Consider the following 20524-nt stretch of genomic DNA (forward strand, 5'->3'; position numbering starts at 1 on the left):
CACACTGACGGTGACGTCACTCGTCATTACGCAGCGCACAGCAACAGTGCAGGAGGCAGAAGGATCGCGGACCCCGTGAACAGGTAATTATAACACCGGGGATGGGGGGAGGCAATGGGGCGGCGGCTATGGTCGTCTCTGGCCGGGGGGCGGGGCATTATCGGCATGGTAATTGCCGATACCGATAATGTCCAAAACCGCGATTATTGGCCGATAATATCGGCCAAACCGATAATCGGTCGATCCCTAACAACCAGCGCATTGGTATCCCTGTGTACAAGTCTATATAGCATATAACTTTACATAGTTTAATACACAAAGAAAACAATCTGATAATTACAGGATCCAATACATACATCCCGGTGTGAAGCCCATGCCTCGGAGCTGCAAACAACTGCAGAGCATTACACCCGCATCAGCAACTTCATTCTCAAACAGAGATTTCCAGTCTATTTAGGTGCGCTAATAGGGCTACTACCACACAGCAATCTTAGATCATTTTTTGTTGCTCTAAAAAACATTAAAATCCGCATTTTTTTCTCCTGCTTTTTACAGCCTCCCGACTCTGCAGCATATTTACCAACAAAAGTAGAATATCTTTTATACGATCTTTATCCAAACAAGCAGCACTATCCTCAGAACAAAACTATTCCTTGGTGCTTCATTATTTCTTGCACATACAAAGTAGGTCTATTCCCAATACTCCTCATTTTCCACAGAGCTATTAGAAACGTATTAAGGCATTTTTTTTATACATATATTTACTGTCTCCTCACAGGTTCTATATTTTCGCCCTCCTTTGACACGCCGCATATTATATACAGACATAGATAACTATACGCCTACAGGTAATAGTTCATTTCAAACACCGAACGTGTTACAGTATAAGAAGTCTCCTGCTTTGTATTACCTACAGGTCCAATCGTTACAGTAAACCACGTTGATCCTGTTGCTTTCCCTGGGGGATACAGCTGCATTACTTCTCCTCTATGCCCCCTGCAGCGAAGTCCGAATAACCAGCATACTTACCATCATTCAATATTGTGTACACTGGTAAATCTTCTCATAAGAATTCCCCCTCTCTCTTTCCCCAGCGCCTATGTGACCATCCACTTTTACCTTAGGAGGACATCACTGGAGTTGTACTATTTATTGGTACCATTTTTGTGATTCATGTTACCTTTTGATCATTTTAATTTCCCTTTTTTGGACCAAAAGTAGTGAATCTTGTGCTTTGTTTATGGCGTTTACCACACAGGGTAATTAACCACACACTATAATTATAATTATATATATATATATATATATATATATATATATATAAATTTAGGAGGGGGCTTATACAGGGCTTTATTAAGAAAAGGACAGTTTTTTTCTTTCTTTTTTAGAAACTTTATTTATGGATGAACATTTAATACATTTTACAGGTTATACTATGTGGCAGTACATCTGTACAGCAGCACAGTATAACGCCCCCTCCCATAGACTTGCATTGAGGGGACGGGGCGTGATGTCACACGGGGGCGGAGTCCTGACGTCACGGACTTCCGTTCCTGTGGTCGCGACCCAGACCCTCCAGCTCTTACGGCCAAGAAACAGGTGGGTGCCGCATGCAATACTGCGGAGGTCCCCAGCGGCGGGACCACCGCGATCAGACATCTTATTCCCTATCCTTTGGATAGGGGATAATATGTCTAGGGTGGGAGTACCACTTTAAAGGAGGTTCTTGTATGGTCTATTCCTTGGCTCTATTCGGCTCTCTTTGGCAGCTCCATAGACAGATAATGTAGTGGCGGGGTGTACGTGGGTTGCAATGTGACCCCATTCACTTACATTATAAGACACTTTCCTACATTTTCATTGGCTGTGAGATAAGAACACGGGGACACAGGTTGGTTCTGTACAGTTATCAGAGCTCTGTCCTATAACCAGTCCTGACTGTGTGAGGAAAGAGTGTTATCCACTAGAAGTAAACAAAGCTTACATGACAGCAAGCAGAGATCCTGAAATGTAAAAAATGATCACGTATGTTGGGAAAGTGTAAAACATTTAATTATACAAAGAATAACCTTTAATTTTATTACAAGACTGGAGGCTCCATTTTGCATTTCTTCTTTACTACTCAAAAGATATAGCAGCAATGAATAACATAAGGAATACAGAAAAAAACGTTAAATATGCAAATAGGTAGGTAACAGGTAGCCAGAGGCCAGCACAGGTGATATAAGGTATAACCAGGAGCATTACTTCCTCTTTGCTGCTCCATGCTGCAGATAAGTTTACCATTACATTTTTCTCCTCACATTCAATTTGCATAATTTTTCTTGTTCTAATATTGTATATATTCATATTTTTTCCGTGTATTATATCATATCTCCCTTCTGCTTAGTACAGCACCTTCTCCCTCATATTGCTCCGTGCGCATATATTTTTACCTCACTCTTATTTTCATACCACACCGTTCATTCCCCTGGTCTTTCACCATTCTTCTTAGTATATATTATATATATATATATATATATATATATATTTTTTTTTTTTTTTCTTTTCCAGTCATTGTCCCGTACCTTCCCTGTTATTCATTGCGGCTCCGCTGCGTGTTTTTTCTCCCCTCGGCTGGTTATCGCTATCTCTGGCATTGCCGGAGTTCTCGCGATAACTGCGCGAGCTGGTTGTCAGTTCGCGCTCTCAGCTGATCCCGCCCGCCGTTTGTAAAGTCAGTCAGCATCCTGTCAGTCAGCAGTCACACTCCTTCACTCCGCACCTCAGTCGGCAGATAATTGATACTTTTGTTTCAATTTGATCATTTTGAAACTTCCCTCAGCCTCAGACATTACTGGTATAACAGCACCATCTACTGGTCTTCTTCCTGTACTGTCTTTTCTCCATTGTCCCCTATTGAATATAGATATAACCGGTTAGAGTTAGTGTTATATATTTCCATCCATATAATTTGCCTAATTTTGTGTAGTATTATGGCAAATGAGGATACCTCTAGGGTTTCTGAGACCACTTATTTTAACATGCCTGAGAGTAATGCCATTCAGTCCATGGTGGACCTATCCGTCCGTAAAGCCATGGCTTCTATTCCAGATATTGTGGCTCAGTCTATGGCCCTAGTCATGTCTCATCAAAGACCTCATAAGTCTCCCAAAGCCGGACCCTCTACCCCGTCGGATCAATTTTGGTCCGCGGAGGACTACTTCTCAATTAGCAAAAGGCTGGAGAAAGTCTGGGAAGGCCTCCCATAAACGGCCTAAATTACCTACCGGTCCTCAGAAAACATATAAAAAGCCTAAGATGGCCAAGGACCAGGTTTCTCATACAGCTTTTACAAAAAGCAAGCATACTGATGCCAAAAAGGTGCATCCCATACCCTCTACCCGAGAGGAGATAGATAATATTCGGGCTCACAGAGTCTCTCATAGGAACAAACCAGACTCTTACAATACTTCTCCTGACCAATCCTCCTCTGAGGAGGGAGAGATTTCGGAGGCTGAGTCAGACTCTGACTGACTATGAGGACGTTTCTGATAATGAGGATACTACATTAACCTCTGAAGAGCCTAAAACGGTCATTACTAACAGCTCGGGCATACCTTATTTTGACCCGAGTCTCCTCAAGCACCCACGTTCTGGGGAATGGTCCCCTCACTCTAATGTTTCCCAATTTTTGAGCCTATGGTTGAGAAAACCTTTAGATAAGGCCACTCGGAATAGGTTACGGGCTGAATGTCCGAGACCCATTATTCCACACAAATTATATGTCACTCCTGACATCGATCCCACCCTAGTAAAATTTCTCAATAAATCTGGGAAGAATCCCAAGAAAGGGGTGGATCGATCATTCCGTACTATCCAAGATCGTTTTTTAGATCTTTTAGGCCCATTAACTAAGATCTTAGATCTAACTGAAGAAGCAAGTTCATCAGGCAACCCTGTGAATTTGGACACCCTTAAAGGGTGGGCTCAAAGAGCCCTTTGCATATATGGGGGAATAAATGCCACTATTTGTACGGAACGCAAAAGATCTATTCTTTTAAAATTAGATCCCCAACTCATTAACCTAGCCTCATCTGAGCCTGATTCCCCTACGGAGGGCTTACTTTTTGGAGACACCTTCATTAAGGAGATAAATAAGTATGTCTCCCTATTCTCGTCTCTGGACAAGGCACAGACTTCACTCAAAAAAGTCTTCCAGACCCGTGTTTTTCCCAAGGCTGGGAAAAGAAGGGGCAATTTTCCCAGCCAACATGTCCAAGACAGACGATATACTCGTGCCCCTCCAAAACCAGACAGATTTACAAACCCTACCACTTCTTCCCTACAAGAGGAAGACCCTGGAGAGCCAGAGGACACCGTGGCTACCCTAGATCCAGACCCAATGCAGGTAAGTCTACAATTGATACCTTCTTTCCCACTTCCATTAGGAGGAAGGATTACATATTTTTCCCATGTTTGGGCGATGATAACCACAGATTCTTGGGTCCTGAACACTATTCTAGGTTATCAAATAGAATTCTTGTGTCCTCCACATCAGACCCTGATTCCTCAACCAATTTACTTGTCAGAAGACAACAAAAATCTTATAGACATGGAAATCAAGGAACTAAGTTCCAAGAATGCAATTACACAAATACCTCCTCATACTCCGGGTTTTCTGAGCAACCTGTCTTTAGTAAAAAAGAAAGATGGCGGTCACAGGCCTGTAATAAATTTGAAAACCCTCAACAACTATGTTTGTTATCATCACTTCAAGATGGAGGGCATACATCTATTGAGAGATCTACTCTTACCAGACGATTGGTTAGCAAAGGTAGATCTGAAAGATGCTTACCTGACGGTACCCATGCATCATCTTTCTCAACCATACCTCCAATTTTTATGGAAGGATCAGAAGTGGCAGTTCACCAGCCTGCCCTTCGGCCTCTCTTCCGCCCCTTGGTGTTTCACCAAACTTCTCAGGCCGATTGTAGCACTTCTAAGAGCCCGTGGTGTCCGTCTCATTATTTACTTGGACGACATCCTTCTCATGGCTCAATCTCTATCCCTGATACAATTACACATTCAATGGACCTTATCTCTATTTTCCAATCTAGGCTTCATTATCAACATGGAGAAATCAATCCTCTCTCCCTCAAAGGAATTAGAATTCCTGGGATTTCTTATAAATACCCAATCGGCTCTTCTCAGTCTTCCCTCAAGAAGATTGAAAACCATTCGGAGAGAGATTTATTCCATTCTGAACAAGGAGATAGTTTCCCTTCGTTCAATTGCCCGAGTGGTGGGCCTTCTTTCTGCATCCATTCAGGCAATCTTCCCAGCTCCATTACACTATCGAGCCCTTCAACGTCTGAAGGCTCAACATCTTCGACAAGGTCTTGGATATGCAGACGAGATAGCATTAACCCCAGATACCAAAGAAGAACTTCTTTGGTGGCTAAAACATCTTCAGGATTGGAATGGGAAAGCTATTTTCAATTCAGTCCCGGATCTGATCATAGAATCAGATGCCAGTCTTACAGGTTGGGGAGCTCGCTGCGGCTCCTCGTCAACAGGAGGAAAGTGGTCTCCAGAGGAGACTATGTTACACATCAACTGTCTCGAGTTATTAGCTGGTTTCTTCGCCCTGAAGAGTTTTGCGAAGACCAGGTCAAATTGTTGCATCCTCTTACGGATGGACAATATCTCCGCAGTTCAATATATCAACAAACTGGGAGGTACCAAGTCTCTACCCCTAGCCAATATCGCAAAAGATTTTTGGCATTATTGTCTTCACAGAGACATTACCATCAAAGCAGAATACTTACCTGGACTTTCCAACACCATTGCGGACTGGAACTCTCCTTTCCTCAAAGATTCCAGCGATTGGCAGTTGAATCCCAAAATATTCAACCGCATCAACTCTCTTTGGGGTCCTTTACATCTGGATCTCTTCGCATCCCGGCTGAATCGCCAGGTCCATGGTTTTTACAGCTGGCGTCCGGACCCAGAAGCGGAGGGTATAGACGCCCTTCTCCAGCATTGGCCCCCGGACAATCTTTACGCTTTTCCTCCTTTTATTCTGATTCCGATAGTTCTTCTACTCATCAAATCTCTGAAGTCAACTGTGGTTCTGATAACCCCTTGGTGGCCAACCCAATCGTGGTTCCCCCAAATGTTGGAAATGATTATAGACTTCCCTCGTCTACTGCCATCTCATCCGCTTCTACTTCAGGATTCCTTAGGGAATCCTCATCCTCTCATAACCTCCAACAGTCTTCAATTGATAGCTTGGTTTGTTTCGGGTCAACAAACTCGGATTTCGGACTTTCTAATACATCTAGAGAGATACTCTCGGACGCTTGGGCCCCAGGTACCAGATCTGCTTACAGATCAGCCTGGAAAATTTGGTCTTATTGGTGCATGCAACGGGATCTGGATCCCGTTCATGCATCTCTAGAACACATTATAAATTTTTTGTCTTCATCTTTTGATCTAGGAAAAGCGTATTGTACCATTAACGTATACAGATCTGCCATTTCGTTCTATCATTCTCCTATCAATTCTATTTCTGTGACATCCCTTAGTTTATAGATTAATGAAGGGTATTAAATTCAGACGCCCTCCTTTACCCAGGTATCATTCTACCTGGGATGTTAATCTACTCTTACAATACATTATCTCTCTAGGGGATAACGAGTTTCTCTCCCTTAAATTGCTTTCTTTTAAACTCACTGCTTTATTATGTCTTATATCTCTAAAACGAGTCTCAGATGTCAGAGCCCTTGACATTTCTCACAAACAATACTTACCTAATGGGGTTCGTTTTTCTATATATAGACGGACTAAGACCACACTACAGTCGGTATTCTATCCTTCTTTTCCTCAACAAAAATATCTTTGTGTGGTTTCTTGCCTTCAAACCTATGAACTACGAACTGCTTCCCTTCGCAGTCCCTCTGATTCTCAACTACTGATTTCTTTCTGTAAACCTTACCGCCCTGTCTCTTCTCCTTCTTTAGCCAGATGGATGAAGCAGATTATGCAATTAGCAGGTATTGACATTTCCATTTTCAGGGCTCATTCTGCTAGAGGAGCCATGTCTACAAAATTACAACAGGCTGGAGTATCTTTATCAGATATCCTTAAAGCTGCTAATTGGTCTTCTGAATCAACTTTTAAGACGTTTTATTTTAGACCAGATCCTCATGTTTCTACTGCAATTCTCTGATTATTTAATTATATTGAATCGTATTTGAGTTGATTGTCTTTTAGCTTTAAACTTGCAAAATGGAGCCTCCAGTCTTGTAATAAAATTTGAGATTTTCCTAGTCCTAATGACGGAAAATATGGATTTTATTAAAGACAGGAGGCGAACATTTTCCCCCCCGTGTGTTCCCTACCCTTATGATTATAATTTTTTCCTTTCAGTTTAACCTCGACAACTGGCAGAGACCATCCTTTCAGAAGACGATCTTCTTCCTTCAATATCTTGTTGGTGTTTTCCTGATTCATCTATTAGAGAATTCATTCCGTTCCTGCGTTCTTCAGACACTTCTTCCCGATCCCTCGTTTGCTACGATTGATGTCATCCATCCAGTCCGAGGATCAAGAGTGATTTATTTTCTTCACAAGTTTTAGTTAGACTTTATTCCAGGACGTTTAATTTTATCCTGTTTACTTTACTTAGTTTATATGCATCAAAGAAGAGGAAGTAATGCTCCTGGTTATACCTTATATCACCTGTGCTGGCCTCTGATTGGCTACCTGTTACCTACCTATTTGCATATTTAACGTTTTTTTCTGTATTCCTTATGTTATTCATTGCTGCTATATCTTTTGAGTAGTAAAGAAGAAATGCAAAATGTTCGCCTCCTGTCTTTAATAAAATCCATATTTTCCGTCATTAGGACTAGGAAAATCTCAAATTGCTGAAGCCACAGTACCCTCTGAAGAACTTGTGTAGAAGGCAGAATTAGGGTGTGTGTCAGATATCTATGGGCCCGGCTGTTGGGCGCACAAGATGAAATTAAATATACTGAGTGTCTGGTGGGGAGAAACAAATATAATCCACCCACAGTAATAGTACAGCTGACTGATGAAGTTCACTTGAATTTAACCACCATTTTGATAAACCACATAGATAAATCTCTCAGGTAACAGCTTTTTTGGGATTTCAGCCACAGAGCAGCACGGCCCACATAGAACTCCCTGGAAGTAATAGTGATGTCAAACATTTTCCACCAGAGGGCAGCACTGAACATAAACAGCTGCGCACGATAGATCACAGAGGGAGGAACAGCCAGGAGCAGCATCCGGAGGGACCTGCATCTTTGTTGTACTGTGTACAGTCCCAACCTGGGTGCCTCCAGCTGTTGCAAAATTACAACTCACAGCATGCCCAGATGGCTTTTGGCTGTCTGGCCATGCTCGGAGTTGTAGTTTGGCAACAGCTGGAGGCACTCTGCTTGGGAAACGCTGCTATAAAGGATAAGTATATTTTTACAGGAAGAGAGGGGATGAAAAACTACAAAGTAGGAACCCGGAGAAGCAGATTCACACACATAACTGGTAAGTGTAACTTTGATGCGGCAAAAGGGTTTCAGAAAAAAGAAGTGTACAATTAGAAATCCTGAGGGATTTTTTTTTTCTTTTTTCTCTACTCTTTGCTCTTCTCGGTGCCAGTGGGTGGGGGGGGGGGGGGGGGGGGGATGTTTATTAGATATACTCTTAGATGTAAACAAGTATGGCTATTTGGCTTCTATGGCTTTTGCTTTTTCTCCCGATTGGTGATGTTGTTTTATCGGATTTGTACAATGTATTTTTGTAATTGTTTAATATTAAAATAAAAATATAAAAAAAAAAAAAATTAAAAAAAATCCTAGAGGGAAAGTCTAGCATTCAAATAGGTCTTTATTGTAGTTCCCTGTGCTTGATAATTTAAAGGTACAGTCCTATAAACAGGTTTATAATCTCTTGTTTTCATAATTTAGATGTACATGTTGCCAGGATATGCAATTGAGGTGCGGGACCTACAAGGAAGATGGATAAAGACAGCACTCCCACCCCCCAAACACACACACACACATTCATGTTATAGAGATAACCTACACTAGTACAGTCATGGCTGTAAATGTTGGCACCCCTGAAATTTTTCTAGAAAATTAAGTATTTCTCACAGAAAAGGATTGCAGTAACACATGTTTTGCTATACACATGTTTATCCCCTTTGTGTGTATTGGAACTAAACCAAAGAAGGGAAGAAAAAAAGCAAATTGGACATAATGTCACCAAACTCCAAAAATGGGCTGGGCAAAATTATTGGCACCCTTAACTTAAATATTTGTTTGCACACCCTTTGGAAAAAATAACTGAAATCAGTGGCTTCCTATAACCATCAATAAGCTTCTTACACCTCTCAGCCGGAGTGTTGGACCACTCTTCCTTTGCAAACTGCTCCAGGTCTCTCTTATTGGAAGGCGCCTTTCCCCAACAGCAATTTTAAGATCTCTCCACAGGTGTTCAATGGGATTTAGATCTGGACTCATTGCTGGCCACTTCAGAACTCTCTAGCGCTTTGTTGATATCCATTTCTGGGGGCTTTTTGACGTATGTTTGGGGTCATTGTCCTGCTGGAAGACCCAAGATCTCGGATGCAAACCCAGCTTTCTGACACTGGGCTGTACAGTGCGACCCAAAATCCTTTGGTAATCCTGAGATTTCATGATGCCTTGTACACATTCAAGGGACCCAGTGCCAGAGGCAGCAAAACAACCCCAAAACATCATTGAACCTCCACCATATTTCACTGTAGGTACTGTGTTCTTTTGTTTGTAGGCCTCATTTAGTTTTCGGTAAACAGTAGAATTATGTGCTTTACCAAAAAGCTCTCTCTTGGTCTCATCTGTCCACAAGACATTTTCCCAGGATTTTGGCTTACTCAAGTTCAAAATGTAGTCTTGCTTTTTTATGTCTCTGTGTCACCAGTGGGGTCCTCCTGGGTTTCCTGCCATAGTGTTTCATTTCATTTAAATCTCGACGGATAGTTCGCACTAGGCATGTCCCGATACCATTTTTTAAAGACCGAGTACGAGTACCGATACTTTAATTCTAGTACTCTCCGATACCAAGTACGAGTACTTTTATTTTAAAGGGAATCTGACCCCAGGGTGACCCGGTTTCTGGCGCTGTTTACCGTATGATATGTGGGTTCCTTGTTGTGTACAATGGAGGCGGCTGCTGTAGTATGAGCCAAGATTTCTCTCTTCTCCTTTGGACAGAACAGGGAATTTGCATTGGCAGCGAGAACGATGTCTCCGGAGCGATTGCGCTGATGTTCACATGGTGAGTAGCGGTAGAAATCGGGTCACCTGACCAGTCTACCTATAAATTGAAGTTAGTGCATGTGACAGATTGCCTTTAATAGTAGGTAATACCCACTTGTAGGTAGTATAGATAGGTGCAGACATTCGAAGCAGCCCCCCTGTAGACCGCAGCCCCACCCCTGTAAACCGCAGCCCCACCCCCCTTTTAGACAGGGCCCCGCCTTGTAGACAGCCCCCCTCTTGTCCCCCTTGTAGACAGCGCCCCCGTGTCCCACTTGTAGACAACAGGCCTCCCTCCTTGTTGAAAGTGCTCCCTCTTGTCCCCCTTACAGACAGCAGCCCCCCCCCGCCTTGTAGACAGTGGGACCCCTCCTTGTAGACAGGGAGCAGGGTCCCCCCTTATAGACAGCAGGCCCCCTCCTTATAGACAGCACGCCCCCCCCCTGCCCGCTTATAGACAGCAGGCCCCCCCCTTTATAGACAGCAGCCCCCCCCCCTTTATAGACAGCAGCTGCCCCCCCTTTATAGACAGAAGCCGCCCCCCCTTATAGACAGAAGCCGCCCCCCCCTTATAGACAGCAGCAGCCCCCCCTTATAGACAGCTCACCTGCGGCTGTCCTCGGGTGTTGCCGCTCCGCTGTCCCCTTCTCCCGATCGCATCATTGTGTCCTATGGAGGAGCATGTGACATACACGTCACTCTGCTTCCTCCGCAGCATTACGCTGGGCGCAGGGGAGGAGGAGTGACATGTATGTCACATGCTCCTCCACAGAACGCCATGATGCGATCAGGAGAACAGGATAGAGGAGAAAGGGACAACAGCAGGTATCGGACATGGTATCGGGGACATTAAACGAGTCCCCGATACCATGCAAATGCCGAGTATCTGCCCCGATACCAATACTAGTATCGGGACATCCCTAGTTCGCACTGACACTGATGCCCCCTGAGCCTGCAGGACAGCTTGAATATCTTTGGAACTTGTTTGGGGCTGCTTATCCACCATCCGGACTATCGTGCTTTGACATCTTTAATCAATTTTTCTCTTCCGTCCACGCCCAGAGAGATTAGCTACAGTGCCATGGGTTGCAAACTTCTTGATAATGTTGTGCACTGTGTATAAAGGCAAATCTAGATCTCTGGAGATGGACTTGTAACCTTGAGATTGTTGATATTTTTCCACAATTTTGGTTCTCAAGTCCTCAGACAGTTCTCTTCTCCTATTTCTGTTGTCCATGCTTAGTGTGGCACACACAGATACACAATGCAAACACTAAGTGAACTTCTCTCCTTTTTATCTGCTTTCAGGTGTGATTTTTTTTTTATATTGCCCACCTCTGTTACTTGCCCCAGGTGAGTTTAAAAGGAGCATCACATGCTTGAAACAATCTTATTGAGCCACATTTTTGAAAGGGTGACAATAATTTTGTCCAGCCCATTTTTAGAGTTTGGTGTGACATTATGTCCAATTTTCTTTGCTTCCTCCCATTTTTTTTGTTTAGTTCCAATACACACAAAGGGAATAAACATGTGTACAGCAAAACGTGTGTTACTGCAATCCTTTTCTGTGAGAAATACTTCATTTTCTTGAAAGATTTCAAGGAAATTTATGGCCATGACTGTATGCGCAGAGGAAGGGCAATACAGCAGCCATGGTTTCCCTTCAGGTTTCCTTCACTGGGGTTTTTTCCTGCCTTGAGTGTTACTGTAAGCTCTTTGTGAGTGATGGGTGGTTACTACACATACATTACAATACACTTCATATTTTTACCTTTCTTTAACTTGCCTGAGTTATTTATTTTATTTCTATTAAATACAGTGTTGGCAAAATATGGATGACAGGAGAATTGGTATAGTGTTAGAAGGTGCTCTCCTGCCCAAACTGCACAGTTTGGTGTGGAAAGATGCAGCTGATGGTAGGTGGTATAATTCCTGAGGACCTATTGCTCAGGCAAAGGTGAAGCAGATGTGGCTGCTACAAATTGGTACTGCACAAAGGTGGTAGACTGGTGACCGATTCTGCGTACGTACACTGGCCCTTAAGGAGTCAGGAAGGGAGTGTGCATGGCCTACAAGCAGGTAGAGAAAAGCAGTAAGAGCAAAGGTCGGAGGGAGAACAGCACAGGAGCAGGAGACCCCGACCGCAGCAATCATAGTTACCAGCTGCTGTGTCTGCCAGGAGGTGCTGCATGCCGATAGGGTCAGGCCATCATCATTACCCTTGTAGCATTGCAGGATGGCCCAGATAATGTGCAAACAACTAAGAGAGTGGAGGACAACATATAACCAGGACAACATTTACTAAAGAGAAATACATTGACAGCAGTGAAGGCAAATAGAGAAAACTTGACCCTTGCGATGGCACTGCTAGTTCCAAAATAATGTGGATGCCAAACCAGAGGTATTTGTAAAAACAATGGAGTGGTTCATTTAGACATAAGACACGCGTTTCGGGGGAGTCACCCCCTTCCTCAGATCAGTGTCACTGATCTGAGGAAGGGGGTGGCTCCCCCGAAATGCGTCATCCCTGTACTTTATTGCTTTTTATGTCTAAATAAACCACTCCAGTGTTTTTACAAATACCTCTGGTTTGGCATCCACATTATTTTGGAACTAGCAGCGCCATCGCAAGGGTCAAGTTTTCTCTATTTGCCTTTAGCTCCATCAGGATCGGATCATTCCCTTCCCTGGGACCCAGGCTCAGCAGCTGTTCCTACCTATTTGCTACCCACGGTGTGGGTTATATGCGAATATTTTATTCGCTCAAGGTGAGCGGCCATTACTTAGGGGCAAGTTTTGCCCTCTCACGGTTACCGTGTTCAAGTTTGCCATACCTTTGTAGTGGTAACGCACAAGGCTCCCTCGTTGGTCTCTCTTTTTTTCTATTTTCATTGACAGCAGGGGGACTAGAGAACTCAATAAGGAACAACTCTACCATCCACCAGAGAAACCTTCCAATACCAGACACTGGGGATAATTTGCCCCAAGCCGCTGGAGATGCTCCCGCATCAAAATGTAAGAATAGGTGGGATTATTATAGGCATCTTGGGGACCCTTAATACAGCTACATAAAGATATACTGATATTAGTGTCCCAACATTTAGTGACAGGCTCTCTTTAAAAATATTTATAGATTTTAAATGAGGAACTGTCATCTTTTTCATCCTGCCTGAACTAGGAAACAGGAGATTCTCATCATGGATGTGCAGCCAACAAAACTCAAGCACCTGCGGGATTTCTTCTTGTCCATATGGATCAAAATCTCAGAGGAATGTTTCCAGCACCTTGTAGAAAGTATGACACCAAGAATGAGAGCAAAAGGGAACATAGTTTTAGAGTGTACCTAATAAAGTGGCCAGTAAGCTGTGTGTGTGTATCTGTGTATATATATATATATATATATATATATATATATATATATATATATACACACACACACACACACACGCAGGCCCAGATTTATCAATCAGTTTGATTAGCCCATAGCTACATAGCTCTGGATGAAAAAAATAAATAAATAAATCACATGGTTGCTATGAAAAAAAAATCAGACGGTTTTTGACAAATTGATAAATCCTGGCCAAGGTCTTGTGACAACAATACACCTGACAGAAAGCAGAAGGGGACATGCTGCTCTCAGTAGTGCAGCCTGAGGCTTCGTGCCTGTAATGTCAAAATTATATCCCACTAGAGTTGAGGGAACTTACAGTAAATTGGCTTGTAGCAAACCTCGCAGCTTGGTTGTTGATTACTTTAGTCTGCATTAATTATTCAGCTTTCCAAGGGCTCCAGTTGCCTGGAAAAGGTAGACAGACCTAGGAGACCGAAGACTGTCATCCCGGACTTTTTCAGGCAACCAAAGAGCCCTTGGAAAGCTGAACTAATTTACGCAGACTAAAGTAATCAACAGCCGAGCTGCGAGGTTTGCTACAAGCCAATTTACTGTAAGTCCGCTCAACTCTATATCCCACCAAAAAAAACAACAAAAAAAAAACAGGACAGGTTTTAGAATTTTTTTATGTGCACAAGTGTTACTGCGTGACCTAAAAACGTGTGCACTGATGTTAGGGCTGCACGTTATATCACAATGAGAGATGTCAATTATGCCCCCAAGTGCATCCTGCGTTTACCTCAGTTACGGTTTGCAGCAGCCGCTCGCCCTGACCCCCCCTATCCCAGCCCAGCTGATTGGTGGCTGACTGGCTATATCCAAGTGTTCCCAAGTCATAGTGTGTCCAGATTGCGCTGCCCGCACTAGATTTTTGTTGTTTGCAGTTAGGCAGCATGAAACTGGTGACAGGTTCTTTATAAGATAAAATATCTATTTATTTATATTAATATTATTGTACTGGGACGTGAGGACCTCTACTGGAGATTGGCTTGTAACGCAAGTAAAAGATGCCATGTGTGTTCCTTCACTTAACCCCTTAAAGGGGTACTCCGCCCCTAGACATCTTATCCCCTATCCAAAGGATAGGGGATAAGATGTCAGATCGCCGGGGTCCCGCTGCTGGGGACCCCGGGGATCGCTGCTGCAGCACCCCGCTATCATTACTGCGCAGAGGGAGATCGCTCTGCACGTAATGACGGGTAATACAGGGGCCGGAGCATCGTTACGTCACGGCTCTGCCCCTCGTGATGTCACGGCCCGCCCCCGTCAATACAAGTCTATGGGAAGGGGGGGCGTGGCGGTCGACGCTGCTCCGGCCCCTGTATCGCCCGTCATTACGCACAGAGCGAACTCGCTCTGTGCAGTAATGATGGCGGGGTTCCGCAGCGGCGAAACCCCGGGGTCCCCATCAGCGGGATCCCGGCGATCTGACATCTTATCCCCTATCCTTTGGATAGGGGATAAGATGCCAGGGGCGGAGTACCCCTATAAGGACTGAGCCCTTTTTCGCATTGTCACTTTAAGCGTTAATAACTCTAAAACGCTTTTACCGAATATTCTGATTCTGAGATTGTTTTTTCGTGACATATTCTACTTTATTTTGGTGTTAAATTTTCGTTGTTACTTGTATCCTTTCTTGGTGAAAAATCCCCAAATTTCATGAAAATTTCGCATTTTTCTAACAGACTCTCTGCTTGTAAGGAAAATGGATATTCCAAATAAATTTTATTTTTATTCACAAATACAATATGTCCACGTTATGTTGGCATCATGAAATGGACATATTTTTACTTTTTGAAAAAATTAGAGGGCTTCAAAGTAGAGCAGCCATTTTCAAAAATGTCATGAAACTTACAAAATCTGAAGGGACAGATGTTACAGAACTACAACTCCCAGCACGCCTGGGCAGTCTAGGCATGCTGAGAGTTGTAGTTTGACAACATCTGGAGGGCTACCGTTTGGGCACCACTGTAACAGTGGTCACCAAACTGTGACCCTCCAGATGTAGGCGATTCCCTACCTGAGCCGTAATCTCCAGTGGATGTCTGCGATGATCGCCGGGCCCCACGCATCTGGTCCTCAGGTAAAGGCCTCCATCTTCTCCCCCCCCCCCCCCCGTTCTACCCAACATCCAGGGGTGGGCAGAACGGGGGGTTTCCATGGCAACCCCCTGTCCTGCGCTGCCATTGGTCAGAACTCAGTTTGCAGCACTGCGACCTCACTCCTATCCCTTAGGCTGATCGGGGCTGTCACTGACAACTCCGATCATCCCTATTTTCCGGGTGATCGGGTCACCAGAGACCCGATCAGCCCGGAATTGGAGAAAATCGCATGTCTGAATTGACATGCGATTTTCTCCGATCGCCGACATGGAGGTGTCTCAGGACCCCCTTCGGCGATGTGCCGGGATGCCTGCTGAATGATTTCAGCAGGCATCCCGATCCGGTCCCCAACCGGCTAGCAGCAGGGAATGGAATTCCCACGGGCGTATCCATACGCCCTCAGTCCTTAAGGACTTTAAAACGGAAGCGTATGGATACACCCGCCATCCTTAACAGGTTAAAGGGGTATTCCAGGAATGTTTTTTATTTGACTATGCTACAGGGGCTGTAAAGTTAGTGTAGTTCATAATGTCTGTACCTGTGTGTGACGGTTTTCTCACAATTCTTCTGTGATTTTCACCCCCAATATTTATTGTTAACAGCATACAAAATTACTGTTGTCTCAGATTTTTCCCAGGTTGCCAAGACCTGACCTCACTAGTCAGCTGATGACAGGAGCCTGTCTGCTTGAATGGGTGGAGCGATCGCTTGGTGGGAGAAGGATCAATCTGCAACTAATGCAACAGCTGTAGGCACCCTGATTGAAAACCACAGGTCTTTTGAATGGATGCAGCTCATTTATGTTTCAATGGGTGGGGTGGCTGATGTGTGGGAGGGAGGAAAATGGAATTATGGGATTTGTAGGCAAAAAAGAAAACTCAAACAGGAAATACCAGTTCACAAAAAGCTAGCCACAGTGTTCTGGTAATCTCATGACATATCTATTTAGTAGAGATGAGCGAACTTACAGTAAATTCGATTCGTCACGAACTTCTCGGCTCGGCAGTTGATGACTTATCCTGCATAAATTAGTTAAGCTTTCAGGTGCTCCGGTGGGCTGGAAAAGGTGGATACAGTCCTAGGAAAGAGGACTGTCCTAGGACTGTATCCACCTTTTCCAGCCCACGGGAGCACCTGAAAGCTGAACTAATTTATGCAGGATAAGTCATCAACTGCCGAGCCGAGAAGTTCGTGACGAATCAAATTTACTGTAAGTTCGCTCATCTCTACTATTTAGCCCCAAGACAAGCACAGATCCTTCCTAAGCATGACCATTACTGTCTGCCAGGTATGTACTAAAATCACCTTATGGTGGAGGACCCCTTTAACACTTTTACAACCAATAGGCTGATGGTCTTTATTATATCAAACTCACCACTGAAATCTGGGGGAGGCTCATAGGAGCGCAGTCCAGCCGTGATCGCCTTATGGGGGTTTTGCACGCAATCTGTAGAAGGAAAAGGGAAAACAGAGGATAAAGATTGGCACAGTATAAATAATACAGGGCAAGGTATGGGTACAGATATCACAGGAAATATTACTGGCTTCATCATAGTCCACATTGAAGGGGCTGCAAGACCAAAACAAACCCTCCCCATGTCATGTCCTTATATCGCTTATGGATGTGGTGAGGGGGGGTCCCCAGGATGCCCCTCCAGAAGCCTTATTGAAGAGCCACTGGTAACTGTTCCTTCCACGCTGAGGACCACGCCCATCCACGTAGTGATTAGTCCTCTCAATGGTGGTCACGTCAGACTTTGTCCACACTAAGGTTCTAAACAGAAGGCCCAATACTTTGCCGGATCCATCCTATGATAAATATCACTGGACTTTCGCTGGGGTACCTCATTTGATGAACTAAGCCTTTGGTGCAAATGTGAACAGCATCCAAAGCTAAATTACTATAAATATGGAACCAAAGCCATCAGCTTCAAGCTCTGTGTAATCCCTTTATCACACACCTAATCTGCTGCAGAACCTCTTTGAGCACAGAAAACTTTTGACACAGTCAACATAGTCTCTTAAAAGGGGTACTCCACTGGAAAACATTTCTTTTAAAATCAACTGGTGGCAGAAAGTTTAACAGATTTGTAAATTACTTCTATTAAAAATCGTAATCCTTCCAGTACTTATCAGCTGCTGTTATAATCCACAGGAAGTTCTTTTCTTTTAGAATTTCCTTTCTGTCTGACCACAGTGTTCTCTGCTGACACCTCTCGTCAATTTTAGGACCTTTCTAGAGCAGGAGAGGATTTTTTTTATGGGGATTTGCTAATTTGGACAGTTCCTAAAATGGACAGAGGTGTCAGCAGAGAGCACTGTGGTCAGGCTTAGAGGGGTATTCCGGACAAAAACATCTTATCCCCTATCGAAAGGATAGGGGATAAGATGTCTGATCACGGTAGGCCTGCCACTGGGACCCCCTGCAGCAGCCCACATTCTATGCGTAGCTGCGTCTGAAGGTTTGGAAACCTCCGGGCTTCCGAGACGGGTATGTGACGTCATGCCACGCCCCCTCCATTCATTTCTATGGGAGGAGGCGTTGCGGCCATTACGCCCCCTCCCATAGAAATGAATGGAGGGGGCGTGGCGAGATGTCACGTCCCCCATCTCGAAAGCCCGGAGGTTTCCAAAACTTCAGACGCAGCTACGCATAGAATGTGGGCTGCTGCAGGGAGATCGCAGGGGGTCCCAGTGGCAGGCCTACCGTGATCAGACATCTTATCCCCTATCCTTTAAAAAAAAAAAATAATCAACTGGTGCCAGAAAAAGTTAAACAGATTTGTAAATTACTTCTATTAAAAAAATCTTAATCCTTACAGCACTTATTAACTGCTGAATACTACAAATTATTATCTTTTTGGAACACAGAGCTCTCTGCTGACATCATGACCACAGTGCTCTCTGCTGAGTAGGACAGTTCCTAAAATGGACAGAGATGTCAGCAGAGAGCTCTGTGGTCATTATGTCAGCAGAGAGCTCTGTGGTCATTATGTCAGCAGAGAGCTCTGTAGTATTCAGCAGCTAATAAGTACTGGAAGGATTAAGATTTTTTAATAGAAATAATTTACAAATCTGTATAACTTTCTGGCACCAGTTGATTTAAAAAAATAAAAAAATAAAGTTTTCCAGTGGATTAAAGACTTTCCTCATAGCATAACAGTGTTTTATAATCTGTGTGCCTCCAGCTGTTGCAAAACTACAACACCCTTTGGCTGTCTAGGCATGCTGGGTGTTAAGGTTTTGCAACAGTTGTGGGAACACAGGTTGGGGAACACTGAGCCAGAGCTAAACAAGGACTTGAGTCATGCGACATAGGAGAGGCAATGGCCACAGTCACACCTCATGAAGTCTCACCACAGCTTTATAACTAGTAGGTTCTAGAGTCAAAAAAACAACTACACATTATTTTTGACATATACTAATAACATTTAAAATAACCATGGCTACTACCAGACTGCAATGAACGTGTAATACAAAAACTGTCCCGTCTAAGGAAGCCATTTTGTCAGAGCCAGACTATATACATCTAAAAGGTTAAATTTGCCTTCAGGAAAATGGCCGCCACAGCGCCCCGCTGCAGAGAGTTCTAGAGACACACCACGCTGCACAGTGAAGCCTCTAGTGAACACACAGCTAAACCGCTCCTGATGAAATTATAAAGGTCGTAAGAGCGCAGCACCTGTAACAGCCGTGAGCCGGAGATACCCACCTGTTAGCAGGACTCGGCGGAGCCCCGACACCCGGCTCCAGAGAGACAGCGCCATCGTCGGTCACAGTCAGTGAAGCTGAGCGGCAGAGATGCACGGCTCACATGCACAGCGCCATTTTCTTCAGGATGTGATGTCACTATGCAGGAAACTGCGGTCAAGGTCAACGTGTCTACGTCAACAACACTGCCGCCTACTGGTGAGGAGAACATTTGCACTTAAAAGACGAAAACTGTATCACCAGAATTTCTAATTAAAATAAATAAAGTTATGAATATAGCTACTAAGTAAAATCTCTCTCTGTCTCTCTGTCTCTCTTTCCCCCAGAAGGATTTTGGCTTACTCAATTCATTTTGGCAAAATGTAGTCTTGCTTTTTTATGCCTCTGTGTCAGCAGTGGGGTCCTCCTGGATGTCCTGCCATAGCGTTTCATTTCATTTAAATGTTGGCGGATAGTTTGGGCTGACACTGATGCGTCCTGAGCCTGCAGGACAGCTTAAATTTCCTTGGAACTTGTTTGGGGCTGCTTATCCACCATCCGGACTATGCTGCGTTGACACCTTTCATAAATTTTTCTCTTCCGTCCACGCCCAGGGAGATTAGCTAGGGTGCAATGGGTTGCAAACTTCTTGATAATGTTGCGCACTGTGGACAAAGGCAAATCTAGATCTCTGGAGATGGAATTGTAACCTTGAGATTGTTGATATTTTTCCACAATTTTGGGTCTCAAGTCCTCAGACAAGTCTCTCCTCCTCTTTCTGTTGTCCATGCTTAGTGTGGCACACACAGACACACAATGCAAAGACTAAGTGAACTTCTCTCCTTTCTATCTTCTTTCAGGTGGGATTTTTATTTTGCCCACACCTATTGCTTGCCCCAGGGGAGTTAAAAGGAGCATCACATGCTTGAAACAATCTTATTTTTCCACAATTTTGAAAGGGTGCCAACAATTTTGTCCAGACCATTTTTGGAGTTTGGTGACATTATGTCCAATTTGCTTTTTTCCCTCCTTTT

At 43.9% G+C, this 20524-nt stretch overlaps 2 protein-coding genes across 3 annotated transcripts in view; one reads left to right on the forward strand and one right to left on the reverse strand.

Annotated features, from left to right (window-relative positions):
* The window catches only part of MRPL16 (mitochondrial ribosomal protein L16), a 30284-nt gene extending 10582 nt beyond the window's left edge, over positions 1–19702 (reverse strand). The window contains exons 1-2 of one of the 2 annotated variants that reach the window (XM_056531737.1): positions 19513–19702; positions 17176–17247 (exon numbers count right to left, since the gene is read on the reverse strand). In XM_056531737.1, coding sequence (XP_056387712.1) covers positions 17176–17247; positions 19513–19567 — 127 coding nt within the window. In that variant the 5' untranslated portion in view covers positions 19568–19702. Of the gene's footprint in view, positions 1–17175; positions 17248–19142; positions 19166–19512 lie in introns of those variants that run through there. The other variant, XM_056531738.1, reaches the window with a different exon arrangement.
* The window catches only part of LOC130282859 (cobalamin binding intrinsic factor-like), a 40714-nt gene continuing 39759 nt past the window's right edge, over positions 19570–20524 (forward strand). Inside the window, exon 1 of the mRNA XM_056531729.1 lies at positions 19570–19709. The gene's annotated coding sequence lies outside the window, so the exon portion shown is untranslated. The remainder of the gene's footprint in view (positions 19710–20524) is intronic.

The sequence above is a fragment of the Hyla sarda genome, chromosome 7, assembly GCF_029499605.1.
Source record: "Hyla sarda isolate aHylSar1 chromosome 7, aHylSar1.hap1, whole genome shotgun sequence".
Taxonomy (NCBI): domain Eukaryota; kingdom Metazoa; phylum Chordata; class Amphibia; order Anura; family Hylidae; genus Hyla; species Hyla sarda.